This window comes from Electrona antarctica, assembly GCF_951216825.1.
Source record: "Electrona antarctica genome assembly, chromosome: 14".
Lineage (NCBI taxonomy): Eukaryota > Metazoa > Chordata > Actinopteri > Myctophiformes > Myctophidae > Electrona > Electrona antarctica.
Genome location: NC_136795.1, coordinates 48,210,987 through 48,224,323, shown reverse-complemented (window position 1 = coordinate 48,224,323; position 13,337 = coordinate 48,210,987). Strand labels below are relative to the sequence as shown.

Here is a 13,337-nt window from a genome sequence, read left to right as displayed (position 1 = left end):
TTGCCATTTACAATGAAAGGAGAAATTAGGTTAAATGTCCGCCAAATATGACGTACATTTGTGGCAACGCAAACATTAAATGCCATTTGACAGCGAAGGGAAAATCTACGTCAAATGTAGACGAGCAAATCGGCTAAATTCAGTCGTTCATGAGATGATGTATGATGATAAGAGCGCCCCTCACTTCACACAGGTGTGATTTTGTTTTTACTAGACCATTCTCAGGGCCAGGAATGGGTGGAACCAAAGGAGAATTTCCCGAATCCATAGTTTGTTTTAGGAATATTTAAAAACAAATCACACCTGTGTATAGTGAGGGGCACTCTTATCATTATACATCATTGTTAGGTGCTTGCACACATGCACACATGGCATCAACGCATGGTGTTCTGTGCTGGCACACTATACACTCTCTCTACTCATACTCTATCATCTGTCTATTCTGTTCATTAAAGGAGAATTCCATGCTAGAAGGCTTTCTTACCTTTATGTGTAGTTGTTACGTCCCCACCAAAGACCTCTTTGGTTAGCTATGGGGTGTTGTGCTAATTTGCTTTCCATCGCTCAAAATTATATTTTTTTGTATATATCCTCTCTTCATAATGTAAATAATATCCCAAGCGGCACACTTTACTACTTATTTCGATGGAAATAAGCGAATTAGCACAACACCCCATAGCCCCATTCAATTCCCATTCAATGCAATTAATTGAGGGCTTATGGTAGGGGAAATAGCCAATAAGGAGTTTTTGCACAAAAAAAACACCTGGACCTCTTTGGTGGAGACGTAACAACTACAAAGAAAGGTAAGAAAGCCTTCTAGCATGGAATTCTCCTTTAATGTTACTCTGTCTTTCTGTTGTAGTGCCTGGGAAATTGCTGACCTCTGCTGGTCTAAATAGACACCTGTCAATCACCTGATGACTCTGGCTGCCACACCCTGTGTCAGCTGTTCCTTGTTGCATGATTAGTAGCAGGCTATAAAGAGGAGCTGTGGAGAGCATCTCATTGTCTCCCCAACACCCAACTTGAATAGTTGTGTTTCCCTTATGTTCTGTTGCTCTTGTTTTCTTTATTTCAGTTACTTAAGTTACTTATTTAAGTATTTGTTTGCCGTTTGGTTTTTGGTTAGTTTAGTTCTTATTTTGTTTTGGTAGTTTATGGGGAGTCTGGGGACTCCGACATGCACATAGTGCATAGCTCCCCAGGCTCCCCCACAGGGCAAGTCAGATTCACAGTCCATTTCCGGTGTGAGAGGACGCTGGCGTTTCTGTCGCCGCTTCTCAATCGGAGACTAAGGTCACGTTTTAAGTGTGTTTTCAGTGCCTTTACTAACACCGCAATCAGTACACTATACCTGGATTGTCGCTACAGTACAAGGATTGCACAGTTTTGGGACTTACCTGCAGGTTGATCTGCGGTTGTTTGTCATCGAGCGGCTGATTCCTTGACTCTTTCCATCCAGCGGTAGCGTTAGCCACCGTTAGCCTCTGCTGTGGTCAATGATGGGTATATTCCAGTACTCCTCCGCGAAACTTCTTGACCTCGTCAGCTACTCCATTCCAAACTCCATCACGGTCATTAAAGCTCTTGGACTCTTGCGTCGCCCTCGCTATATTCATAGGGGCTCCCGACGTAAGTTTATTTACTCCAGCTCACCCATTCCCTCCATAACGTATGTGTCTCACTCTGGTGCATTACGTCATCACAACAAAGCCCATGTGCGCGACTGCTATCTCCGCCCACTGGTCTGTGTTGACAGTTCAGCACCTCCCATCCAGCCCATGTTAGCGGCTTCATTTATGCTGTTGAACACTCAATCTCTTAACAATAAACCTCTAAATTATAAATTCATTAATGACATCATCAAAGAAAGACGCATTGACATCTGTTGTCTGTGTGAAACATGGCAGGCACCACAGGACTTCAAGGCACTCAATGCAGCCACTCCCCCAGGCTATGTATATTTACAGAAGCCTCGCTTGAAGGGGGGTGCTGGTGGGCTGGCTGTGATCCATCGAGCTGACATCCTCATTAAAGAGGTGACAGTAACCACTGCTACCTCATTTGAGTGTGTTGTGTTCACACTAGCTGGATATTTACAACACCAGTTCGTCCTAGTGTACCGCCCACCTAAAAACACCAGCTCGGCCCGGACTGCCTTTTTGTCTGAGCTGTCTGAGCTGCTCACCCCTGTCTGTGCCATGTCTCCATCCACATTCCTGCTTGGCGACCTCAACGTGCACGTGGACTCCAGCAGTTGCACGTCTGCCATCGAATTTCTGTCACTGTTGGTTTGTTTCGACTTTACCCAACATGTGCGTGGCCCCACCCACGACAGAGGTCACACGTTGGACTTGGTGTGCTCCACTGGTACACCCCCCACCAATCTGCAGTGTCTGGACCTGAAGGCATCTGACCACCACACCATCGTCTTTAGTGTTCCTGCCTCCCTGCCCAGGCAGCATCCGAGGCATACCGTCACATTCAGGAACACTAAGACAGTGAGTGCTCATAGCCTGGACTCTCTTGCCCCCATCAAAACCAGAACTGTCTCATTCAATCGCCCTGCCCCCTGGTTCACCACTGAGCTTCGAGTCATGAAGGCTGCTGGTCGACGCCTGGAGAGGCTCTATAAGAAAACTGGCCTCACTGTCCACCATCTGGCTTTTAAAGACCACGTAATGGCCTACAAGGAGGCTCTCTCCCGGACCATGACCCAGTACTACTCCACCCTCATTGGGTCTCAGCAAAACCACCCCAGGAAGTTATTCTCCACCATCAACAAACTGCTCAGCCCCCACTCCCCCGCCCTCTGGTGCCACTGATCTCTGCTCCAAATTCCTGGATTTTTTCCAGGAGAAGGTGGATACCTTCCACCTGCAGCTGCAGACACCCTCCACCTCTCTGCTGGCACCTCAGTTGCAGGACGTTGCACCCTCAGCTGCATGTCCCCCCTTTGCCTTCTTTGCTCCGGTGGAAGCTACGTTGATCACTGAATTGGTCACCAAGGCCAAGGCCTCCACCTGCTCCCTGGACCCAATGCCCACAGCATTGGATGACTCAACTATAGAAATATTGAAGTAGATTACATTTGACCCATCAGGCACTAGGACATGGCATCACAATAACTCTAGCTCATCCTAGAGTTACGTTGCAGCGCAATATGGGAAGAAGGAAATTGCGGGAGTTGACAGACTCCATTTCATGTTTCAGCTGTGTTTTTATACCCAGTATTGTACCCTGCACATGTAGAAACGGATGGGTTATAAATAGTTGCTTAATGTAAATCGCTCTGGATTAAGAGCGTCTGCTAAATGCCTAAATTGTAAATTGTGCGCGCGCGCAACACAATCACACACACACGCACTCTCTCTCTCTCACTGGGTTATTAATGATTATTATGTGTTGTTGCGCGCGCGTGCACAGACAGACAGACAGACACTCACTCACTCACTCATTTTCTCACTCACTCACTCACTCACTCATTTATTAATTTTCCTCATGCATTCACCCATTCATTGCATCCATTCACCCATTCATTCATTCACTCATTCATTAATTTATAAATGTCCTCATTCACTCATTCATTCATTGCATTAATTAATTGCATACAGCGTGGACAGTGGACAAAGCGAGGTGCGTTGGCTTGTTTGAGAGTTGAGACAAACTGTGTGACTGTCACTGGGTGTGTGTGTGTGTGGGGGGGGGGGGCAGTAAGCACGACGGATCCATAGATAGTATGCACACGGCGGAGCTGCTGCTGGAAGGACATGTATAGGCTCTATACATGTCCTTCCAACGTTGGCGACGGCGTACTGTATAGTGCGTGCGTGCGTGCGTGCAGGGCCGGTGCGCACACGCATTTACGGCCGGTGGGCGAGACACACACACACACACGCACACACGGGCGTGCAAACGATGCAGCACGCACAGAGAGAAGTTTACAGAAGCAGCCGCATGCAACATGTTTCGTCACGTGTATCATCTGAAAGTGATGTGTGGTTTTGGAGGTGATGTCTGAGTATTCCCGTGTGTACTTGTTGGCGGTGGCAAGCATGGGTCCGTGTTGTATGTTTCTTCATCTTGTTTGTGGAGTGGGCGATTGCATTGTCACTGCAGCACCGAAATAACCAATAGTGAAATATGCGAGGGGTGAAAGGGGGAGGGACCCGCGGATGGCTGTGCTCTGGGCACTCTGTGCTGGTGGAGTCTTGAACATGATGATTTTGACGTCACCGCAAGCTGGGCAGTTGGATCGCGTTTTGATCCAAAACAATATTTGTACAGTAAATATGGCAGTTGCGTGGATGCAATGTAGTGCATTAGGTTTCTGGTGTCATGCAGATTTCTTTGTGCATGGAGAGATGTGTGCTAACAGAGTGGTTTGGTAGGAGATAGAGCACGGATAAACGGCCATGTGCTTGTGTACCCTGTCTATTAGGGTAGGATACTAGTAACTGTAATAGTAGTGTAATAGCGTAATAAGTGTAATAGTGAAATAGTGTATTAAGTCTAATTTTGTATTAGTGTAATAACTGTATTTAGTTTAATAGTGTAATAATGTGATAGTAGTGTAATAGTGTAATACGTGTAATAGTGTAATAGTAGTGTAATAGTGAAATAGTGTAATAAGTGCAATAGTGTAATAAGTGCAGTACTGTACTGTACCATGCTGTACTGTATTGTACTGTACCATATGGTACTGTACTGTACCATACTGTGCTGTACTGTACCGTACTGTACCGGGACATGTTATGTCATGTAGATCTGCTAATTTCTAAAATTTTGAGTACTTATGCTGAACTAACACTGAATGATTTTCCTGTTAACACCTTAGAAGCCCGGAACTATTTAATCCATTTCATCCAGGGGGCCCATCATTTGTAGCGCACAGACCACTTTTACCGGCGCACCGGAAGCTGGTGTGCATGTCTGTGTAGCTGCTAACAATAGCCACACCACTCTAGAGTCGATCGACAACAACAGGAGGTAATAATAAATCTATCGCGACTAGCGACTGGACCGCTGAGCGCCGTCTAACACAGGATCTTTTTTCAGAATTAGACGTGATGATTTAGATCGGGAGTTATGATCGTTTTAAGATTTTCGTTTTCGTCAGCTAAACAGGCAGGGGAGATTTTCGATGACGTGTCACTTTTTGACACGTCATCGGATCGGGCAACAAGTGCTCCTAGGCTCTAGAGCGATGCGAACGGTTTTGTTTTCATTAATCTCCATCCTGTTTATCAATCTCCGGCTTGGGCACTTGACCGTGACCTTGAACTTGGACATCCAAGGTGTTAACAATGGAATAACTGATTGTCTCCGTGTAGCTCAGTCAGTAGAGCTCTTACCCTTGGATCGCAAGGTTGTGTGTTCAAATCCGGGTACCAACAACTCAGCCCATGAGTCTTTTGTGCATATTGTTCTTATTGCGTATTGTCTTCTTTATTGGTCCCGCCTTATCGCTGCTTGCAGCTATATTTATTATTAGTGTACCAGCCCATATTTTTGTTTGTTAGGATGCCTAGTTAGGTCTTGAGTTTATCATTTATTGTTTTCGGCATTTATTAAGTTAACCCTTTATTTATTCAGTGTTTCCTGTTGTGTTACATTCCTGGCTTGTGTGGGGTTCAGTGTCTGATATTTATTGCCCGATTTCAAATTTAAATAAATGTGTTATATTTTTGGTAAACTTTTAACCTGACTTTGTGTCCTTATACACTGACACCACGCTAGACAGGAACGCCCAAAAACGTCACATCCGGGGTAAGAATTTTGAACGAGCTAAAATCACAACTTCACCGTTTGTTCGAGCCAATTTTAAAGGTCCGTAACAATCATCATACATCATCTCATGAACAACTAAATTTAGCCGATTTGATCATCATAACATAAAATAGACACTATGACTTGACCATTCATTGTCTGTGTAGAACAAAAGTAATACCCACATTATTCACAGATTTTGCCCTCCGATGGCATTTCTTTTTGTTGTTTGTTTTAAGTCATGATCAAATATTAAAGAGTACCTCAAGTTGTATTGGTGTACTTCAATAAACGTTGATGGTACATATACTTTTTGAGTGGTGTAAACCACTCCTACAACTGGCTTTGTTAGTTTACGTGTCTGTCCGTACCAAAAAAATCACACCCGTGTGAACTGAGTGGTGTAAGGTCTTATATAGACTGATCAGCTGTGGTCTGACGTAATGTCTCATTCCGGCCAATCACAATGCACCATGCTCATTTTTTGGTACGAACAGACACGTAGACTAACATGAAATCACACCCGGGTGAACTGGGTGACCGTAGCAACCATGCTCATTTTTTGAGCACAGACAGACAGACTAACAAAGCCAGTCGTAGGAGTGGTTTACACCACTCAAAAATGAGCATGGTTGCTATGGTCACCCAGTTCACACGGGTGTGATTTCATTACGTCAGACATTACGTCAGACCACAGCTGATCAGTCTATATAAGACCTTACACCACTCAGTTCACACGGGTGTGATCTTTTATGGAATATATTACAGTGGGTAATATATAACTGTGTTTAGTGATCATGGTTTGACAAAAGCGTTTAGCGCTCTAGTGTTGCATAGTTCAAATAGCCGATCTACAAGCTCACACCGTGTCAATGTAGAGAGGCTAGCCGGCGGAAATAGGGCCCCAGATGACTTTAACTCAAGTGTTTTTTGTTTGCTTTTTAGGACCACCAGCAGCCGAGACTATGGCCTTTTTATTTTTTGTTTAGAGCACTTTAAACAGAGTAGCAGCCAAGTCTATGGACTTTTAGGGCCCTATTTCCGTCAATGCCTCACCCCTTATCCCTAAACTTTTTTATTTTGAGTGGTGCAACTGCAAACCACTCCAACAACCAGCTTTGTCTGTATCTATGTGTCTATGTATGTGTACCTGGTTGTGAGCATGGTTGCTATGGTTAGTGTGTGACGTCACTGACTAGTTGCACCACTCAGTTCACACAGGTGTGATTTTTTTTTTACTTTTGAAAAACATTTTTGAATAGTTAAAAATTGCCGATCTACCAGCTCACGTGTCAATGTAGATCGGCTAGTAAAAATGGCAAAGAAGTTTAGGGATAAGGGATAAGGGCACTGACGAGAATAGGGCCCTAATGTTTGTTTAGAGCACTTCAAACAAACACAGAGTAGGAGCCAAGTCTATGGACTTTCTAGTGTTTGTTTAGAGCACTTCAGTAGCAGCCAAGTCTATGGACTTTCTACTGTTTGTATTAGAGTGAAGTGTGATTTTTAACATTGTAGATTGTTGTTATTGTGTTAGTTCCGGTTAACTACACGGTACTCTTCACGTTCCGTTAGGGGACCGACATAGCCTGGTGAACCGTCACAGAGTCACCAGGATGGTTACGCTAGGCTAGGACCGACACGCTTCCCCGAATGACGTGGACCGTTCTTGTTCAGCTCGGCCTCGGCCTCCTTCTGGATCTCTTGGATGACTCGATCGTCGTCCGCTGTGGGGTCAGAATCCTGTAGGCACATCTTACAGTGACTGCAGACTGTGCAGGGGAGGCCTTTCGAGAGCCCGCACTGGCAGAAGTGGGTTTTGACATCCATAGGCTTTCGGCACACGTAGCACATGTGGCTGCCACAGCGGCACCTGATGTGGTTGCATCCATCGGACTTGACCAGACCGGCGCCGCACTTCGCACACTTCCTCACCCGCGCTTCCGTCATACGCTCCTCGAATCGCACCCTAGTCCTGATCTCGTCCGTCTCCAACTGCTCACACGTCTTGCCCGCATGCAGCTTCCATTGACCTCCACACTTCCTGCAGCTCTCCTTGAGGCATTGCCGGTTGGGACAGCTGAACTGTAATATATCTTTGTCCAGCAGGGCCGGGAAGTTGCAGGATGGACACCGTACTAGTTTGTCACTGCAGGCGGCAGCAACCGCCTCCTCTGCTTGTCTCTCGTAGTATTTACACAGGATGTTCTCTGGCAGGACTCTCTCCAGTTCACGCACTGGGTATGAGCAGCTGCAGCCACCCTCCATGCAGCTCAGCTCTGACTGCCCAGAGCCAAAGACTGCCTCCTGAGCGTATTTGACCAGGCACTCTTTACAGAAGAGATGACCGTCCGAACACTGGGTCATCTTCTCAAACGCAAACTCTCCATAGCAGCAGCCACACTCTATCAGCTGGCCTTCCTTTTTATATTCATCCTCTTTGACCTGCAGTGCCAGCAGGAAGCCCTCATGCTCTGCCCCGTTTCCGTCCTGTGGGGATAGTGGATCTTTAACATTTTTTAAAATGCAATCCATTAGAATGAGAAATGGTGGTCTGTGGCAGGGGGGGGGGGGGGGGGGGGGGTTGATGCAGAGGGGTACAGGGGAATGGAAAAAGTTACTTCTGAATGTGTATTTTAAAAAGCAACCAGTAGTTTTAATTTAAATCAAGGGTAATGTTCGACTACAGTGATCTATACACCACTGAGCAGAACAGCAGATGATTGTGAGAAGGTGATCATTGAAAATTAATACAAACGAGTGGAACTCAATATAATGCACGACTGAGGACGTACTGATGACGTCTGTCTTTTTCCATATATGGGGAAGGCTAGCTTCCGTGTGTCCGTGTGTCTGTTTGCGCGAAGCACACACACAGACAGGGGGTCTGCACTTACACTATCCCAAACCCTAACCCTAACCTCGGTCTTAACCGGCCATGTGCGTCACTAACCCTAACCTCAGTCTTAACCGGCCATGTGGGTCACTAACCCTAACCTCAGTCTTAACCGGCCATGTGCGTCACTAACCCTAACCTCGGTCTTAACTGGCCATGTGCGTCACTAACCCTAACCTCAGTCTTAACCGGCCATGTGGGTCACTAACCCTAACCTCAGTCTTAACCGGCCATGTGGGTCACTAACCCTAACCTCAGTCTTAACCGGCCATGTGGGTCACTAACCCTAACCTCAGTCTTAACCGGCCATGTGGGTCACTAACCCTAACCTCAGTCTTAACCGGCCACGCCTCAGTCTTAACCTTGCCATGTAGGTCACTAATCTTAACATCAGTCTTAACCGTCCACGCCTCAGTCTTAACCGACCCAACCTCAGTCTTAACCGGCCACGCCTCAGTCTTAACCGACCACATAGGTCGCTAATCCTAACCTCAGTCTTAACCGGTCCGACTAGGTCGGTCCGACTACCGGGAGGTCGGACTTTCGGTCAGTCCCCGTACAATTTAATGTCAGTGTGACTGTAAATCGTTCTGGATTATAGGGCCACTTCACCACTTTTTGCAACCAGATCTTATTTGAATGAGATCTGCGCTTGGGAACGATGCAACTTGGGAACCTAATGATATACGTTGTCATAGCACCCGTTTTAACTGTCAGCCACATGGAGATCTGTGTATGTGCCTGTGTGTGTGGAGACTGCAAACTGAAAAGTGTACTTGGCAATCAATTCGGCCCACTGGCAGAGCCTGATTGGTTGAGCCTCAATTGGCTGAGGCAGAGGCTGGAAATTGCACAGGTGAAAGGAGTTGGACTCATTTAGGCCCACTGGCAGAGCCTGGCCCAGGTGAAAGGAGTTGGCCTCATTAGGCCCACTGTCAGAGCCTGACCAGAGCCTTTTGTGGTGCTTCTCTGGAATGCGTGTGTCGAATGTGAAGTCGGTGGGTCAAACGGTTCTCGAGTTACGTGCATTACAACCGTACACACACGTACGTACGCACGCACGCAGAGGCGTGGCGCATTATATAGTAGATTTGCGAGAAGCACTGTTCTAAAAGGGGACATGTTGTTGTGTTTGTACAGTGACGAGGCCTGCACCAGCGGCCAGCTGGTCATCGCCAGCAGAGAGAGCCAGTACAAGATCCTTCACTTCCACCACGCCGGCCTGGACAAGCTGGCCGAGGTCTTCCAGCAGTGGAAGTGTTGCCGCGAGACGCAGCTCAAGGACCAGGTAGGCCTGACGTCAAAATAAAAAAAATGTTCGCTTTGAAAGAATATATATTCAAAGATTTGTGCTGCATTTGTACGTTTTTTTCAAAAATAGCTAAAGTATAACATAATGCTTAGATAAAACAACAAAAGGGGTTCCCGTCCAGACTGGGTTAACACCCATAAGAGTTATAAAGCAGCTATAGCCTCGGAAACCCAGACGTTTGTATTAGTGCTGCACCGAATATTCGGCCACAGAAAATATTCGGACGAAAATGGATATAAATGCATTTTTGGCCTATTCGAATATATCACCGAATAGTGTATGCAATTAATGTATTCAAAAGTGCTGAATAAATGCTTTATGGACCCATAATAGTTATTATTATTCAAGTTAAGTTTTGCCATAATCATGTCTTTTGCCATAATCGGGTAGCTTTAAGCTACGGCCATGACAGCAATGGTAGGAAAAAAGATGTATATTAATCATATTCGGCTATTCGGTATTCGGTTTTCGGCCAACTGTTTCCTATATTCGGTATTCGGTTTCGGCCAAGATCCTGCCGGGAGCCGCCTATGCCATAGAAAGCATAGGTGGACCCCATGCAGGCTATAAAGCAGCAGGTTCTCAACCGGTGGTCCGGGGACCACCAGTGGGCCTTGAGGCCTTCCAGGGTTCCAGGTGGTCCTCAACTAAATGATGGAGAGTTGATAACCAAATGGACCCTTATTGATATTTTTACTCTTGAGCGTAAAATGAAACCAATTGTACGCTCTCAAGAGTTAAATTGTTGTCAAACATCTGCATTACTTGATTTACAAGAAGTTCTACACAATTAGAGAATGTAGAAGAATTGTTATTTTGATCAACGTTAGTCTCTTCTCTCTTTGTCTTATCTCTCCTATGATACAACAACCACATCACAATAGAACAATATCCCAAACCACAGACGATATCCAGTCTAATATCATGATATACATATTATAATATTGATACTTGGGATGTCCCGATCACATTTGTTGACTCCCGTTTCCGATTCCGATCATTTGAAAATGACGTGATCTGCCCCGATTTTCCGATCCGATCGGGACAACCCTAATCATCATCGTGGCAAAAAAAAACTACTTTCTGGCCTCGACAGCCCTCCAGGACATGCTCCCTCCACCTCACACCAGACGGCGAAACACCCACCGATGCACAGCCACACCAGAACATGCTCTCGACCCCCCGGGAATACATGGCCGCGTTTACTCTGTAAAGCCCCCCCCCTTTTTTTTTTAGACAGAAATTAGACAGACTCCTGCTGTGTGTGTGTGTGCGTGTGTGTGTGTGTGTGTGCGTGCGTGCGTGCGTGCGTGCGTGCGTGCGTGCGTGCGTGCGTGCGTGCGTGCGCGTGCGCGCAAGGTTGCCATTATAAATAACCAAAATGTCCTCATCAATCGTCCCGTGTGTTGTTCTCCTCTGTGTGCCTCGGGTCCAGGTGTCTGACGAGAAGTCGTGCATGCAGTTCTCCATCCATAGGCACACCCTGCCGTCGGCAGAGACCCACCCAGAGGAGAAGCTCTACCGCAGGCTGGACGTCCCCACCTGGCTGCGACACCTCAACCACAGCGGCCAGGTGGAGGAGGAGTACAAGCTACGCAAGGTACTACTGTGTGTGTGTGTGTGTGTGTGTGTGTGTGTGTGTGTGTGTGTGTGTGTGTGTGTGTGTGTGTGTGTGTGTGTGTGTGTGTGTGTGTGTGTGTGTGTGTGTGTGTGTGTGTGTGTGTGGAGAGAAATGCACTGCTTGTAAATTGCGCACTGCTGGAAAGTGTGCTGTGTGTGGGCCATGCACGCACGTATGTGCAGATCTACAAGCTCATAGATCTACCAGCTTGTAGATCTGCTATTTTTGAAGAATGGTGAAAATATGGCGCAAATCTTTGAATATATATTTCACAGCGGACATTTTTAACTCAAATCTTTGATACTGGGGGGGGGGGGACATATTTTCAGATGGGGGTCGGCGGCCAATTGCATATATTTTTGGGGGTCCTTGATATGAAAAAAATCACACCCGTGTGAACTGAGTGGTGTAAGGTCTTATATAGACTGATCAGCTGTGGTCTGACGTAATGTCTGACGTAATGAAATCACACCCGGGTGAACTGGGTGACCGTAGCAACCATGCTCATTTTTTGAGCACAGACAGACAGACAGACACGTAAACTAACAAAGCCAGTCGTAGGAGTGGTTTACACCACTCAAAAATATATAAGATATAAAAACGACTGACATAGAAACATCATTCACCGTTCAGAAAACTGTCAGGATTTAGAAGTCATTTGTAGAATTGAGCTCAGGTCTAAATGGCTTAACCCATTTTGGGCGGGAACCCCTGTAGGTGTTTTAAGCATTATGTTCTACTTTAGCTATTGAAAAATAGCAGATCTACAAGCTCATACCGCGCTACGAGCTTGTAGGTCTGCTATTTTTGAAAAGTCGTGAAAATGTGGCGCAAACCTTTGAATATATATTTCAGAGCGAACATTTTTAACTAAAATATTGGCTTCTGGGGGTGTCCCTGGGGGTCTGCGGCCAAATACAGATAATTCTGGGGGTCCTTGACATGAAAAAGGTTGAGCACCACTGACATAGAAACATGGGTTTTTCAGAAAAATGTTAGGATTTAGAAGCCTTTTTTTAATCGACCTCAGTCCAAAATGGGTTAATCATCACATGGGCTCTCAACTACGACAATAACACAGCCTCTCTAAGCCTGACAGAAGTGTGAGTCATCTGAACTCTTTGGGAACTGGTTCACTGGAGTTCTGACCACAGTGCTGAGATATGACTCAGCCGCCAGTTTGTGTGACACCACCATGTCACTGCGTTCCCAAACAAAGTGACAGCCCACAACTACAAGTAAGACACGCAAACGCGGGAAGCGAACGCAGCTCGTAAATTGCAAAAACAACAATTAGAATAAATTACGTAGTTTTTTAAGGTTTTTTTTTAGTTCTCTTTTTTTTGTTTTTTAAGATTTTTTTTTAAGTTAAGTTTTTTTGTAAGTTTTTCCTTTTAAAGTTTTTCCTTTTTAAGTTGTTTTTTTAAGTTACGTTTTTTTTAAGTTTTGTGTGTGCGTGCGTGCGCGTGTGTGTGTGTGTGTGTGTGTGCGTGTGTTTGTGTGTGATACAGCTGCGCCCTCTGGTGGTGGGCGGGTGGTGTTACAGCGTGACACACAGACAGACAGACAGACATGATCTGCTGGGTCTCATAGTAAATGCTCACTGCGTTCGCAAATCACTGCGTTCGCAATCACTGCGTTCACAATCACTGCGTTCGCAAATCACTGCGTTCGCAATAATGGTCACGGTTCACTACACACAACACCTACATGTGTAGGGATTTGTGTACCAATTT

General features: G+C 45.9%; 1 protein-coding gene across 1 annotated transcript in view; it reads left to right on the top strand.

The window, feature by feature from the left end:
* The window catches only part of tbc1d16 (TBC1 domain family, member 16), a 110,049-nt gene that overhangs the window by 65,489 nt on the left and 31,223 nt on the right, over nt 1-13,337 (top strand). Inside the window, exons 7-9 of the mRNA XM_079520939.1 lie at nt 9,809-9,956; nt 11,416-11,580; nt 12,701-12,819. Of these exons, the coding sequence (XP_079377065.1) occupies nt 9,809-9,956; nt 11,416-11,580; nt 12,701-12,819 (432 nt within the window). The remainder of the gene's footprint in view (nt 1-9,808; nt 9,957-11,415; nt 11,581-12,700; nt 12,820-13,337) is intronic.